Source organism: Botryllus schlosseri, chromosome 7, assembly GCF_051294905.1.
Source record: "Botryllus schlosseri isolate E-star chromosome 7, Bs_hap1, whole genome shotgun sequence".
Classification (NCBI taxonomy): Eukaryota; Metazoa; Chordata; class Ascidiacea; order Stolidobranchia; family Styelidae; genus Botryllus; species Botryllus schlosseri.
In genome coordinates this window covers 16,623,995-16,641,269 of record NC_137242.1, presented here as the reverse complement: position 1 = coordinate 16,641,269, position 17,275 = coordinate 16,623,995, and the positions used below count along the sequence as shown (strand labels likewise).

At 40.4% G+C, this 17,275-nt stretch overlaps 1 protein-coding gene across 3 annotated transcripts in view; it reads left to right on the top strand.

The window, feature by feature from the left end:
- Positions 1 to 10,469, top strand: part of LOC145443763 (uncharacterized) — a 35,625-nt gene extending 25,156 nt beyond the window's left edge. For 2 of the 3 annotated variants that reach the window (XM_080321719.1, XM_080321717.1), the window contains 5 exons: positions 34 to 225; positions 2,101 to 2,167; positions 2,671 to 2,811; positions 4,861 to 4,923; positions 6,673 to 10,469. In XM_080321719.1, the coding sequence (XP_080177845.1) occupies positions 34 to 225; positions 2,101 to 2,167; positions 2,671 to 2,811; positions 4,861 to 4,923; positions 6,673 to 8,980 (2,771 nt within the window). In that variant the 3' untranslated portion in view covers positions 8,981 to 10,469. The remainder of the gene's footprint in view (positions 1 to 33; positions 226 to 2,100; positions 2,168 to 2,670; positions 2,812 to 4,860; positions 4,924 to 6,672) is intronic. The other variant, XM_080321718.1, reaches the window with a different exon arrangement.
- The last annotated feature ends 6,806 nt before the right edge of the window (positions 10,470 to 17,275 follow it).

Genomic DNA, 17,275 nt, shown 5'->3' with positions numbered 1-17,275 from the left:
TTCATTTTGAGATAGTATTTGCTTCTATCGCAGTGCGTGTATTCAACAACGAGGAAGTTTCTCAACATAATCAAATCAGAGGAACTCGTATAACCTCCATCTATAGACGGGCGAATGGGGAATGGACGAATTACATAGATCGCCGGACGTGGAGTTACGGAGCATGTGTGAACGTGCCATGTAGCAGATCAGGATGGGCAGAAGTCGATAAAGTCCATATTTCGGGTATAGGGGCCTGCTCTACGTAATAGACATGTTGACGTATGCAATGTGGAGCCTGATTAATAGAACGATGAGTGTTGCGTAGTCGTGAGCATTCGATAACCACAAAACATCATAGCACGGTGTTCACTCAAAGATACAGCTTGTTTTATTTACATACATTTCTTCACACTTTCGCATGCAGGCCTATGTTTTGCACATGCTCACAACCAGGCACATCTTATAATGTACAGTATCTGCGAACTCCCTCGCTGTGCCTACCACTCCTTGACATACGTTCAGACTAGAAGTTACCTTGTGGCCCTGTACCAGGCCTGAGCAATGTGCGATCCGAGATCTGAGCGGCCAGCGAAAAGTCGCTTGTATTTCAAAATATCAAATCTACTTCTGAGTATTAATGCGTGGCCTAAAATCATAGGCTGTATAAACTGTACCGTAAATTCGTTTGCTTTAAATTCTGTCTATTTATGTGGCGTGGTTACGTAGCCTGTGTACGTCGCATGCGTAATCCAGATTCAAAATAAAGTCAATGCAGTCAGAATTGAAGTCATGAGAAGTCACTTTTTTCACTATAATTTAGTTCAAACCTTCTTTGTTGCCACTATCACAAAACGCATTACACTGTCTGTGCTTCAAATAATTACGTGATACAATTCCAAATCCTTTATTCTTAAGACAAGTCAACGAGTGTTATTGACTGAGTGATCATCACCCATAAATAATGAACAGACAAGTCACAAAAAGAAAAGTACCGGCTGAAGACCGAAATTCCAATAAGATTTGGAGCAGTAAATATTAGTTTACTAGAATCAGAGGTAGGCCCTACATCCGTCTTTTTGGTAGTTTGTATCGAGCAGATCGCCGTGTTTAACAAGTATAATTTAAGTCGGTCTAATGGCAAAAACACAAAGACATACACTTGGCCAAGGAAGGTCGAATTTTGGAAAAACTGATACCTTCGTTAAACAACGAGGCTTGTTCATCAAGCTGCACACTGCTTGGGAGGCAGCGACCAATACAATCTGTAGAGTCATTGTGATATATTTTCATGACTTCATAGGAAAAACGTGTCTGGGGGTGGAAAATAGTTTAAAATGTAAGTTTAACATTGTTTTGAATTATTATAAATTATTTTTTGTGAATTAACCGTCACTTGTTCATAACATAATAGCAACACATCCACTGAGCAGCATGCATTAACAATATAATTTACTGCTTCAAATTAGAAAATAAAACTAATACGCTGCAGAATATAGTTAAAATATTTGACTCGAACCGCCAACGTATCTTCTGCTTTGCATTTGACCCGCCGAGAAAAAAATTGCTCATCCCCGGCCCATGCTCTTTTAATTCGACATCAAACAGCAGTTGTGCATCGCGATCACTAAATGGAAAACTACAAAATGCCCGATGCATAAATATTATGTTATTGAGTATCCTCATCGCGTACTGACCTGCTAGATAAAGAAAGTACAATTTTACATTACTCTACTCTTGGACGGTGAACCGTCGACATGATTACCTGAGATATAGCTTGCTATAATGCCGATAGGTGAGGCACGGAATTACTCAATACCTGATTGTACCCCAGTCCACATGATATTGTTCATGACAGTACTACATTTTCTATATTCAAATTATATGTATTGAATGTCTACTGTAACTCTATAGCTGACCTTTGTACTTGTCAAAATATAATTGATGTCATGTGTTGAGTCCGCGTACCCAATCGTCGAGGGCATATACATTGCTTATGATATCGCGTAATTACAAACATCTTTATCTCTGGCATATAATGTCAAAAGTACTAGCAAACCGAATTTCATGACATTTTAATCAGTAATCTACATGTGACATGCTGTCTCTATATGTTTGAAGTTTACGGAATGCTACCGTACGAACCGCGAGGAGTTTCACAAGATGTCAAGAATGGCGTGTCGTACAGGTAATAAAATTGCGAACCAAAATAAGCAAATGCAATTGGTTAATAGTATCTTTACCGACTTATTCGAGATCGGTAAAGACGTATTTCATGATAAATAATGAGGACGGAATAATTCCAGAACCAAGTATCGAGCCATATTTATTAACTCTGTTATAATGAACTGGGATCAGGTCATTTCAGAGATGGTCACCTCCCCGATATTACTAAAACTCCATACTTTAGATTAATACCTAATTACCAATTATTGTTACACTTCTTTCAATAGTTCCCACCCAAATATACTGTTTCTCAAGTTGAACTATGCCTCAACTCATCTCGCTAGCCGTAAGATATTGATGTAACTGATACCTTAAAAACTTTTCCACATACCAATCCACTCTATCCAGGTTTTACTTCTCATAGTAATCTGAAATTGTCACATTCATTTATAATTTCATTCTTACACTCATTATATATCACGACCGATTTTCTCACCGTGTCACATTGGGAGATAAATTTTGCAGCGCTGGATATCAGTCGTTCGAAATTACAATTCCACAATCGGGAGAGATCCCAGTGAGTTCGAACGGACCGTTTTACGGAAAGTATGACTATCGGTGCTATTACAACGACGTCGATGATGAAGCCTACTTTCGGTTTGTAAGGTACAGTACGGATTATATTTCAATCATTCACTTGTGACCAGACTTGGACAACTAGAAAGTTTTCAGCTTTTCCAAATTAGATTAGAATTAGAATTAGAGCTACACAGTTTTTTTCAAAATTAGATTAGAATTAGAATTAGAGGTACACAATTTTTCCAAATTAGATTAGAATTAGAATTAGAGCTGCACAGCTTTTCCCAAATTAGATTAGAATCAGAATTAGAGCTATACAGTGTTTCCAAATTAGATTACAATTAGAATTAGAATTTCTGAATTTCCAAAAACTTGGAAATTGAATGAAATTGTGAATGAAAAATAAATAGCCTACAGCAAAAATCAAACTCAGTTCATATCAAATCTCAGTGCATTCCTATAAGCATGAGAATAGTTAACGTCTGTAGATCAAGCTTGTCTCGTTTTACACTATACCAGTGGTCACCGAAATGTAGCCACATGCGACCGACGATCTGGTTTGTGATTTTGGAAGAATGTGATGAAGCATTTTGAAATCTGAAATCGATTTCAGTATCAAATTAGTGTTTGTTTCAAAATAAGCTATTCGCCTGTACCCAACAACACTATTCCTCACTAGCTGAAAAGACTTGGGCCATGGAAACATCGATGAAGAGTAAGCTGATATGAGCAATGAGCATATTGCTTTGACGTACAATGGCCCAGACACTACCGGGAACGAGGCGTTTAGAAAACGGCCTAGGGATTTCCTACAAGATCAATTTATAGGATGAGATAGTCTTTCAGATATAGTAACATGTCTGCCTATCCCTAATATCGATTCGTTTGTCACTGAAAAGTCTGACCAGGTACCGTGCGCAGCTCATATTTAAAATTTAAATGAAGTTTATGATCATGATATTCAGGTTTTATATGTACTTCCTTAATATAATATTACTCCTTTTGTGGTAACTATGCCAATCGCCCATGTTAGCGAGCACGGCGTTGTACTAACGCAAAGTTTTAATAGCATGGTTGATCAACTGTGTTGGATATTTTGTCTCAATATTGCATGAGTGCGACCCGCGGCCTCTACAAAATTTTGAAAGTGGCCCGCGACCCGTTTTGAGTTGGCGACCCCTGCTGTTCTCCTGCATGGCTGAAAATTCGTTCCGATGGATATTATGTTGCAGTCCTGCCTACGAGTTCTTGAGCAGATGCCTTAACATGAGGAAAACGGTTTTCTCTTTTCCAGTAACTCAAAACATCGCAGTCCATGCTCTCACGCTCTGCTTCGATCTCTTTTCATTGGTTAGATCTAAAGCAATCATCCTCTTTTTTCTTGATGTGGTTAAGGTAATGAAGGTGAACAAGCCTGTGTTAACTATCTCTTTTTCTTCGCTGCTGTTCTGCTTCTGATCGAAACTAGAATGTTGTTCGCAGACTACACGCCACTATGCCAGCATGGCTATTATTCGTCACAATAGCTACTATGACTATACGGTGTATGTAAATAATGCGTTGGCTGCTTGGCACTGGATTTCCCTGTATGAGACGGATATTCTTGTTAACTCGTTGCAAAATGCCTCGGACAAAGAAGGATTTTCAGGAAAACAACAAACTAGAGTAGAACTAAAATAAGAGCATAGGAAAATTTGACAAATTAGATTAGAATTAGAATTAGAGCATAGGAACATTTCACAAATTAGATTAGAATTAGAATTAGAGCATAGAAACATCTCACAAATTAGATTAGAATTAGATTACTGGCATTTCGCTCTAATTTAGTGAGATTAGACAACTAGAATTTTCTAGTTGTCCAAGTCTGCTTGTGACTAGCAAGATCATCTGTTTTGTATTCGAGCTGTGCTAATATTTCGAGTGAAATATATATTTACATTCGGAAAACGGAGACATCGTACCTGAATTGCATGCTCTTGTGGTGATTGTAACCGATTTCATTTCTATATGTAAATCAATCTTATTAGAGTCCACTGCTGGGACAGTCTTTCGTTCTCGGAGCTTAAAAGTTCCAGTTCGGCTGGACTTGTACTCTCTGGATACATCTGTGTTCGATTCGTTTCAATCTCTATTCAGAAGAATTTCAAACATCTCAACCACGGCGGCTTCAACATTAGCACACGAGACTACTACATCGAGGTGATTTTGCTACATCTTCTATTTCCCTATTTCTGGCTAACAGGGAAATGTCCGCCATAGCACTGCGGCGCGCTTGGAGGTCCCGACCGCAGATAGGGCTTTGTATTTTTAATCCAGGCAGAACGATGAAAACCGTAATGCAACCAATATGGCTTTTGCAGCCCGATACAGGTTATTCAATATCTTTACCAAATTACCATGACGTTTCCCGGTCGTATAGCATCAATGAAATGGAATTAACCACGGTTAAACCTTCTTTACATCAGTTACGATACTATTCGTCTCTATACGATTCCGGCAAACAGGTATGGGAAAAATGGATCACTAATCGCTGCTCTTGCAACAGTCGGTACATTTATCAATCTCGTGCTGCGCGAATAATTCAACCTCATTTTTGTATGCAGTTAATCGTGAACAATTGGACGTCTATGGTCAGTAAGCCTACCTGCGACCGAAGGGTCAGCCTGGGTGAATATTTAAATTTATTTAAAATAGGGGTGGTACGAACCCCTGGAAGGTACGAACCTATAACGTCACGTGACATTAAATAGCTAAATCCAACTCTACATTTCCGTCAAGTCATATACTAAAGTAAATGTACGCATCTGCCGCAATGCCGAGGTAGATACCCAACAGCCAACAATTTCGACACGGACTCGGCTAGACAGGACAGATGTAGTCGTAAGAGTGAAACACCGGTTTCTATACTTGCACCAGATATTATGTCAAATAAACATGGTATACATTAGCCATATATACCATATTTTGGAAGCCGGAAAGAAGGACACCTTGTTACAAAACATAGAAGTCAGATTACCGGACCAGAAAACTCATGATTCTATAAATTGTACTAGAATTTTTTTTGTGTTGACTAAAAAAAAGAAATCCTCCCGACTAGACATTTTTTGCCTAAACTGATGTGGCGTTGCCCGAATAAAAGGTCATTTGTCCAGTCCTACTCCCAAATGACTCGCCCGAACGTCTGCATTGCAGAGTTCACGTCTTTTATTTCCACTAAACTGGCTGTCAAAGCTACAAAGGAGGACGCATATCCAAAAAGAAGGACATTCAGACGTCATCGTCGGACGAAAAATGAGGGCAAATCCTTTTAAAATAAAACATATGGTAACCCTAGCCAAAACCCAAATCGGATGGATCTGTTTTTTATGATACAATATAGATATCAAATCAAGACGTAAATAATATTGATTGGTTGACAAGCACAGTTCGCTGACTTCCTAAATGTCGTGTGTTGCATTCTTGCTATTGTGTGTTTGCGTGCAAAACTCTCAGCACAGAGTCACTAAATATTCACAAACGGAAAGCTCATTCAAAGACGTTATAACGACGCGGAACATTGTATTACATAATAAAATGTACACAATGCATTCCAAATTTCTGAGGTCCACACACAGAACACGAACGTGAACCTCACGTTAACACCATCCCTAGTTCACTATCGACGTAGTGGAAAATTTCACTTGTGTTAGCAAGGCCTATTGACCACATATATTATTCCAAGTGGTCCGGGAACGCACAACGTCGATCAGAGAATTTTACAGACTATCGTGTTCGTTTATATTAGGATTGCCAAATTTACGTTACTGGAATTGGACGACTAAATGTTATGTCACAATTGCCACGAACACTCGAGCTTTTTTGTATTGTCGTCGAGGCAGGCACTTTATTTCGATCATCGCAGTACCATATCTTTCCAAAATGCATGTAACTCTCTACTAATCTCTGCAGATCTGGAAATGAATCAACCACACAATCAAACGAAAACATAACCGAAGTACCAACGAATGTCACAAGCGCAGTCACTGATTCGGCCACTCCTTTCACGAGCGACATAACTTCAACCAGTGCTACACAAGATCTAAACACGGACACCGCGACCTCTCTTATAACGACAGAGGATCCCGAATCGTCAGGTCAGAGCAGCCTTACGGTCACGAACACGGTTGTGAGTACGGCAGCTGTCGCCGATAATATTACGACAGAGGAGCCTGAATCGTCAGGTCAGACCATGCTTGCGGGTACAATCACATCTGTGAATAGGGCTACTTCGACAAACATTATTGATACGGAAGAACCTGGATCTTCAGTTCAGACCGCGCTTGAGGCCACGAGCACGTTTGCGAACACGGTAGCTGCCACCAACAATATTACGACAGAGGAGCCTGAATCGTCAGGTCAGACTACGCTTGCGGCTACAGACACATTAGTGAATACGGCTACGTCGGCAAATATTATTGCGACAGACAAGCCTGCATCGTTAGGCCAGGCCACACTTGCCGCCACGGACATATATGTGAACACGGCTACTGCCACCAACTATATTACGATAGAAGAGCCTGAATCGTCAGGACAAACTACACTTGAAATTACGAGCACGTTTGTGAGTACGGAAGCTGCCACCAACAATATTACGACAGAGGAGACGGAATCGTCAGGTCAGACTACATCTGCGAGCACGAACACAGTTGTGAGTACGGCTACTTCGACAATCGTTATTACGACAGAAGAGCATGAATCGTCAGGTCAGAGTACGCTTGAAGCCACGAACACGATTGTGAGTACGGTAGCTGCCACCAACACTATTACGACGAAACAGCCCGATTCGCCAGGTCAGACTACATTTGCGGCTACAGACACATTCGTGCATTCGGCTACTTCGACAAATATCATTTCGACAGAAGAGCCTGAATCGTTTGGTCAAAGTAGCCTTGCGGTCACGAAAACAATTGTGAGTACGGCAGCTGCCACCAACAATATTACGACTGTAGAGCCTGAATCGTCAGGTCAGGCTACACTTGCGGCCACAAGCATAGATGTGAATACGCCTACTCACACAAACTCTATTACGACGGAAGAGCTTGGATCGTCAGGTCAGGCTACACCTGCGGCCACGAGCATAGATGTGAATACGGCTACTGTCACCAACTATAGTACGATGGAAGAGCCTGAATCATCAGGACAGACTAAGCTAGAGGTTACAGATACATACGTGAATACGACTACTGCGACAAATATTATTGTGACGGAAGAGTCACAATCGTCGGGTCAGACAATATTAGCCACCACGTTCGCAGTTATGAATACGGAAGCGGCCACCAACAATATTACGACGCAGGAGCCTGAATCGTCCGGTCATGCTACACTTGCGGTCATGAGCATAGATGTGAGTACGACTACTGCCACCAACTATATTACGACGGAAGAGCGTGAATCGTCAGGTCAGGCTACACTTACGGCCACGATAATAGATGTGAATACGGCTACTACCGCCGACTATATTACGATGGAAGAGCCTGAATCATCAGGTCAAACTACGCTTGGGGCTACAGATACATATATGAATACGCCTTCTTCGACAAAGAGTATCATTACAGAAGAGCCCGAATCATCAAGTCAGATTATACTTGAGGGCACGAACAAAGTTGTCAGTATGGTTTCTGCCACCGACAATATTCCTACAGAAGAGCCTGAATCGTCAGGTCAGGCTACAATTGATGCCACGAACACAGCTGTGAGTACGGTTTCCGTCACCAACAGCATTCCAATAAAAGAGTCTGAATCGTCAGGTCAGACTACGTTTGTGGCTTCAGACACATATGTGGCTGTGGCTATGGCTACTTCGACAAACATTAGAATGACAGAAGAGCCTGAATCGCCAGGTCAGACAACGCTTGCGATCACGGGCATGTTTGCAAAAACGGCTGCTGCCACCAACAATATTATGACAGAAGAGCCTGAATCGTCAGGCCAGACTTCTCTCCAGGATAGAGACTCTTCAGTGGATACGGCTACTTCGACAAACATTATCATGATAGAAGAACCGGAATCTTCAGGTCAGAGTAGACTTGCGGCCAACGATTCTGCAACCAACAATAATATCGCAGAAGAGCCCGAATCGTCAGGTCACACTACGCTAGTGTCCACGAACACATTCATGAGTACCCCCACTGCAACCAACAATATTATAACAGAAGAGCCTGAATCGTCAGGTCAGACTATAACCGTGAACACGCAAACTACATCGATCCAGCCCTAAATGCGATTCGCCACAGAGTCACTTCGAACGAAAGTACACCACGATTTCACCATCTGATAACAACTCTACAACTGATTGCACGAGACCAGTACGAAGGAATGGATAAGCGTATTACATTGCAATAATATGCATCTGAACGAGTCTACTTTTTTGACGCGAAATCGCCATTTCATATGAAGCTATATGATATTTCCAACAAGGAAATCGTACACCATGGCGATTAATTTCGCCATCATAAGTAATAATTCCTTGAATCCCGCACATAATTTACGGTGTAACTACTGAGTAAAGAGTTTCGTTGAGAAACTACGGGACTTCTTTCGAATGGCGATTTGGGTAACGTCTAAGTAAACTACATCGCAAGGATTCCTACTGTTCAACTTCTGCATCTGGCAATAATTTGAACCGTCAGATGAACTATTTAATCCCAATGGCTGGATATTGCAATATTGTGATAAGGATTTCATATTAAATGCGCAACTGTGTTATATGACAAATTATGGTCTTGCATCTAATGACCCATTTGTTCGTTTTGAAAGACATGTTTCTACCGCAGTCGTTCTTAACCGGTGTTCCATGGAACACTACGGATTCCCTGAACCAGTCTTAACGGTTCCCTAGAGGTCAGAGGACATACTCAACGCCTACATATGATTAGTTATGACTGTTATGGTGATATACGTCGTGTGCAGTGGCGTAGGGAGGCGAAATCGAAAAGCCGTCCTTTAGAAATCCCAATGGCATTTCCAAGGCGTATTTGTAATTAAGCAATTGGTGTCTCGCTGTAGCGTTTCAATCAAACAAACAATGACAATTGTCAAGGTTAAGGCACGCGTTTCTGAACTGGTATCTGAAAGGGAACAGTAGATCTTGCTCTGAACTGCAAGAAATATTCATTATCATGTTTTCGTTTTGTGTGAAAATTATATATTGTGGTTTTGTTCACTCAACACTTTGTTGGTGCATAGCTCCTTTTGTGCAGCAGTGATCTATAATGATGTATTATATGTGTAGTTGTTGTAGTTGTTGTTGTTGTTTGTAGTATACATGGTATTTGTCGACTATTATGGTCGTATTGCTCATTGGTTATTTACACAAGGCCAATTATCTTCATTTTTATTTCGTAGCTGCCTACTTGTAGCACGGCTCACTTCGAGGCTTTAATAAGATTTGTATTGGATAGATTTGTTGTTTTCATGACGCAGCGAAAATCTGGTGTTCCGTGAAAGCTTCTATACCAGCGTAACTGTTCCGCAGGTTCATAAAGGTTACGAACCACTGTTCTAGTGAATAGCGTGATTTGTGCAACGTATATCAAAACATTTGTGAAACTCATTCTCCATGTCCATAATTATAATTATAAATATGTATATATATATTTCCTGTGTACGTGTACACTATTTAGGGGAACAAGTATGACTTTGCTTATCTCAATAACATTAGATTGTCGTTCGATGGCCGATCGAATATATGATGTTGTCACAACACAGCAGCGTGGTGTACTTGGATTCGTTAACTCCCAATGAGTACGTTCATGTATGTTAGGTACCAATGTACAAACACAGCCATGTGCATCGTGCATATTTCTTAATTTATAAAGATATTGCATTCTGTAATCTTGTCCACATTTGCAGGAATCCGGATCATGATACACATACAATGGGAATGGAGTTGATGCTTCTGGGCTTCTTATAGTGGATAATTTAATCCATATCAATTCGAATGTATACACCAAAAAATTTCAACATATGAAAAACATATTCGGCAATTGCCAAGGTATTAAAAATGTGTCAAACATGGTATGGACGAATGAAATGAATATGTGTGGCATGGAAAGGGGGAATATGGAAATTTTCTTTTCCATATCATGCTACCGTGCTATGTCTAGTTTTCGGACGAAAGGATGAAGCATAGACTATATATGAGAGGGCCGTAGTGCTAAAGTGGTATAGTCAACAAAGCTGGGCATGTACCAGAGCCGGACTGGATGTCCAGCCGGAGCTTTTCATTTCTGCTGGTGCCGGATTCACATATCTTCTGATGCGACCAGAGTCGGTTAGTACAATGATATATATACAATGATTGGAAACTCCAGTGAGCTCTGCGTTTGAGCGCGTCGCGAGTCATGCTTCACTACAGGAATGAAATCGATGTAAACAAACGGTTCGCCAGCAATCTTTCTTCAGGAACTGGCGTTAACGTAGTGAAAAGTTTTTTATCGAGACCTCTTTTGCACGTGAAATGTGTGCATACTGTACAAGTTTTGGCCGATACCAGTAGCATGGCTTAATATTCAGACGAAACTGATGTACCAGTGTGCCTACGTGATGAACATTGTGATCGGAGGTGATCTCGCAGTATCAAATAAAGGTGGATACTTCATAGTACGTGCTAGAGTTGGGATCAGGTCACTATCTTCAAGTCATTGCAAATTGTTAATCAAGTCACGAAGTCATTTCTAAATTTTTCAAGTCAATTCAGGCAGGTTCTAAAACTGACTTTGAAGTCAGGCCTTCTGAAGTTGTGACAGTAGGCAAAACCTACTTGAGGATATCGCAAAAAGCATCACGTTTTTGAAGTAATAATAGTCATTATTCCTTTGTTACAGAGATTCATCTTGTGATCCGAATGCTCATATATACAATTGAATAAAAATAAAAATATTTTTATTTGATACATATCAGGAGGGTTGCCAGTAAACTCGCCCCAAAGTAAATTCGGCCCAGGCAAATTCGGCCATTACATCAGTAAATTAGGCCCACCGAGAATATTGTATTAAGATGTATTACCAACCGTTAACATGAATTAATTACAGAATTATACTATTATTAAGTGATTTGGATGTCAGGGTATGCGTAGATCGCGTAATCACGGGAGATAGCGCGGATATTCACGGGGACCGAATTTACAGACGGCCGAATTCACCGGTGAATTCACTGGTTACTCGGTCAATTCTGCCCTCGGAGAATTTTTTATAAAAATGTATTACCAACTATTAATGTGAATTAATTTCATAATTATAATATTATCAAGTGATTTGGGGAACAGGGTATGCGTATAAATATATATATGTATATATATATGCCGATGTTTACGGGGCCGAATTTACCGACAGCCGAATTCAATCGGTATATTCGGCCCTCGGAGAACATTGTGTGAAATTGTATTACGAACTAATAATGTGTATTGTATTACATAATTATAATATTATCTAACCTGAACCCTAACACTATTCCTAACCCTAATTCTAACCTAACCCTAACCTAACCCTAATCCTAACCTAACCCTAATCCTAACCTAACCCTGATCCTAACCTGACCTAACCCTAATCCTAACCCTAATCCTAACCCTAACGCTAATCCTAACCCTAAACCTAATAACTAATAACTAATAATGTGTATTATATTACATAATTATAATATTATCAAGTGATTTGGAGGTTAGGGGTTACGTTTAGGGTTAGGATTAGCGTTAGGGTTAGGATTATGTTAGGGTTACGATTAGGCTTAGGTTAGGTTAGGATTAGGGTTAGGCAGGGATATCTAGAACTAGTTCTAGATATCCCTGGGTTAGGTTATGATTAGGGTTAGGATTAGGGTTAGGTTAAGAGTAGGGTTAGGTTAGGATTAGGATTAGGTTAGGATTAGAGTTAGGTTAGGATTAGGGTTAGGGTTCAGGTCAGGTAATGGTATTGTAACTGTTATTGTTACTCTGGCCCTGGCCGAATTTACCGAGGGCCGAATTTACCGAGGGCCGAATTCACCGACGGCCAAAGTGACCGAGGGCCGAATTCGACGGGCCGAATTTACTTTGGGGCGAGTTTACTGGCAACCTATCAGGAGTAATCGTCAGCAGCTTGTAGATACAGTATACAATTGACTAACAGATGTATACAAAGTAAAGTCTAACTCATTTCTTCATACTACTCGAGTACTTTTCAGACCGTTCATTTTCTGCTTCAACAAGTAGATTTCAATATCCAATTGACTAAGAAACGTCTGCAAAACCTGGTCTTAACCTACTTTTTCAAACTACGGTACTTCATGAGCAATGTTCCCTCTAAGCTGCGGACGTGCGCAAATGCGCAGTGCTGAAGCGGTCCCTGCGCACAGAAAATCTAGGTTGCGCACAGAAAATCCGAAGTGATGTTTTTTTGAAGTCGTTGCGCACTGTTGTCCATGGCACCACGCAGGCGCGCAAACTCGTGAAAAATTAGAGGGAACATTGCCAGGGGCAAATAGTGTTATCGCTGAAGTCTTACATTGAGGTACAAGTGCGGCCAGCAAAGGTAAATACTGCACTCCGTGAAGAAATGAGACTTTGCAATCACGAGCGCCTAACGAAAAATCTTTTCTTTTTGTATGGTCTCTTACGCGTGAGCGATACTGATATCATTTCAATAGCGCATTATTTTCCGGGAATGGCGAAATAACATGGTTTAACATAGTTATAAATAACAATGGGCGAGCTCGAAGTTAATCTGCGAGAAACTAGCGCATAGTCTTCTCCGCGTGTCATGAACATTGCGTAAGATTTCCTCAGGACCGTATCTGCCGCACCCAAACCCTCAATTAGGGGGCCGAGATCGAAAGGAACCCAAAATTATTTCGTGAATTAACATAAATCATGGTGTATTTTTTGGGAATTTTTCAAAATATTTATCGCGCCGTGCGCGAATTAATTTTGTCAAATGTCTTGATTATTGGGTACCCGTCCCACAACAAAAATAGGCGTGATTAAGAGAAATGGGCACTTGGGCGTCGGCCATTACCTTATGCCACGGCGCACCAAGACATAGATGAAGTTATAGGCTATGTGACATGCGACTCCGAGAAGTGCGCCAAAACGATCAGCAGCGAGAAAAGCTTGGCCGAAAAGGACTGCCCTATATGCTGACCGAAAACTTCGATTCATACATATAAGTTTAATTGTCCACAGGTGCGTAAATGGCTGGCGCTGAATGTTCATGTGCTGGCGATCCGAGTCCCACAACAAGACAAATGCCATGTCGAGGGAACATTATTTGCCAGTTGAGAAATACCAATTTAAATCGTGTTCGTGTTTTAGTTTAGTACGTTTGAGCGATTTCAATGTCTTTTGACATAGCCGATGGGAGGTCACGAAATAGCATCATATAACCAAGTCATTATACCAACGAGTGCGCGCGAAGATGTTTAATTAATATTTAGAGGACCTACCTTTTCTAGCACACATCACTTGATCAGCTTTACCGGCAAATCTGATTATGTGAGCAGAGAGATGATAAAAATGGATAGCAATAGATATATGCTATGTAATTCCCGATCATATTGACCGATTCAATCATGAATCATATAGAATTTTCACGCTTCGCGCGTTCAGGCGAGATAGCCACTAAGCCCCCCCGATGTAGATGATATCGGCAAAAAGCGCAGAGCCCGATAGGGGGTCTGGGGGACTTCGCCCCCGATAAGTTCGGTTTATCACCTTATGTGGGGGGCTGGTTGCGCACTATTGTCCAAGGGCCTGCGCAGTGAGTTAACGTGTTTGCGCAGACTCGTGAAAAATTAGAGGGAACATTGTTCATGAGTACAATTTAACATGATATGATGGTATATCTTATAAGTGTATGTGTGCGCAAGAGCGACCCACAATAGGTAGAAAGTTCCTGCCACTGTCCATGTCAGGTTTGATAGACTTGTGCACAGCCAATGATCTATAAATGATTGTTCACAGCATATACTTTGTATGGTCATTAAATTGTAATGTTGTCCATGTCCAGTCCAGTTTGTCAACTCTTACAATCATAGTTGACTTGCAAGATGGTGACTTCGAAGAATGGGAAGGAATAGAGACTATCCAACAATCCCCTTCACTCAACAAATCTCCGAACTTACACATCACCATCTATTCCCTCAACGGTCGAGGTGATCATGGAAGAAGTTGATCGAATCCGAGCATCATAACAATGTGTCATCGCATGGGTATTACAGAAGCAGGATTTTGAACAGCTTAAATACCTCACCTCTTCATGGACTCCTAAATGCTCTGATACTAGTCGTGTCTAAATTTCAATGAGGATACCAACACCATAATATCATTGAGAATTTTATACAGGGTATGGATATTTCATTTACTATAACACTTGAAAACTGCATAAACAAATTTTGTTATCATGTCAGACTTGTTGTCATCTAAATTCAGAATAACAAGAACCAAAATCCTAGTCAACGGAAAGCATTTAAGTCAAGTGAATATGTAGCAAAAAGGGATTTTGTTGTTTATGCAAATTACAAAATCAGATATACCTATGTTTAAGCCATTCGATAAATGTACTGTCTGCATCTATTTTTGTTGTAATTTATGAAACTGTGCTGTGCTATTATGAACAAACGAATAACTGTGCCTAGTAGTTGATAACGTCAATGTTTCTTGTCACGTAACAAAAATACATATTCTCAAATGTTATTTTTTCGAGCTTTCTTATCCTCTCTTAATGACAATAACAGGACAGCAGTTGGATGGTAGAGCAGCGATCTCACATGACGTTGAACATCGGAGGGCATTCAAGCATCAAGTACCATGGCATTTGAAGACTAGTATGTTTCAAGCCTCTTTAGAAATCAATTATTCTTTGAAAATTACCATATCGCAGGTGCGGCCAGATTTCCTGATCAGGATAAAAATGATTCCAATAACGGATCAAGACTCAATCTCTTGGTGATAATGAGGTAGTCTGCTCGATGGATTGGCAAAAATGTCTGTATGAAATTTATCATTGTTGTTGTTTTCTTGTCTCTTTGATAAGCTTCCCTGCTCACGAATTTCGTTGCTGTTTCTGCGGCATAAGAATATCTCCCGTTTTGCTGTAGCGGCATATCTTTTTCCAGCTAGTACAAGTGAAGCAATATTATCTGGAATGCAATATGGCTTTAAATGGTAGTTGTAGCTGAACTTGGTTGTCATATTCACAAGGCACACGAAATTATCCACAGGTTGCATTGTAGTGTCCATCTCTTCACCTCTCGTACTCGAATAATATGTATAGTCTTTCAGCAAGACTATTTTTCTCTGCCTCAATCGATCCAATGAGTATCAATCCAATCCGGCACCATTCGTCAAAGTATTATTCATTTTAACTACAATCTTTGGAAATATCTCAATGTCTGAAGCAAAGTGGAACATGACATGGTTGCTTCTCATGGACGGCCTGGCGTGCCGAAATCCCACAAGATAATGATTTGCACTTTTATTAAGATCCCTGAATCCTTTTCAATTTCCTCGCGGCTTTGGGTTGCTCTAAGTAGAAACCATGGAACTTGGGGCAGTGTTAAATACCACCATCACGACATGAAATACCAAGTTTCAAGAGTTTTCATGGTGTGAAACACCATCAAAATCGACCTATACCAGCAAAGGTCGACTAAACGCATATGACGGTAACCGAGTTCAGCTATAGATACGATTGTTACATCACACCTTAGGGGCACAGAGCTATTGTGCCCCGGTTGCTCGGTAATTTTATGAATAGGAGAGAGTAAATCACCGTTTCTTTATTGTGCGCGACTTTGAGAGAATAGACAGTGAAAGCTTGTTATGAGCGCTACCGGGGCATGCCCCGGCTAGGCATTCGCGAAGCGAAAACACAGAAGGGAATTCGATTTTCGCAGAGACTTCGCTATATATGGGCATTTACAAGCGAAAGGACAAGAAGAATACGATTTTCGCTGTGATTTCGGTATGTATAGATTGGTGTGCGTCTATAAATGGTAAAGAATTGTTATTGAACAGAATTGTAGGTGGGGCAATGCCCCAGTTGCCCTATAGGACGAGCCGCCACTGATACCAACTATGGAGTGATTATCCTCAATGTCATTCTAGTGCATTGTTTTGCCGATGGAATATTGTTTGGAACAATGCCGATTCTCATCATTGATGTGAATGTGGATTCAACGGCCTGACCCGGTAAAAAGTTATATCTGTTAGCATTTTACCAATCAGTACAATGTTAGTTTCCGGTTAGTTCCGATTTTATATTATATTATGAAGGTACAATCGCTATACTGATACCATGGTTGCCAGTGAACTCGACCCTACAATATTACAATATATACTATATAAAACAACTTAGTTGCTCACACAATTATCGTAAACAACCCTTCTCTTTTAAAAAATCAGGTGACATAAATGCTGCCAGAATATTTTAAAATCCTCTTTTAACAATCCTTCTAGGTTCTGCACATCTATATTGACGCTCACCCACAGTATCTACACTACAAAAAAAATTTGACAAATTTGGTCTCAAAATTAGACAAA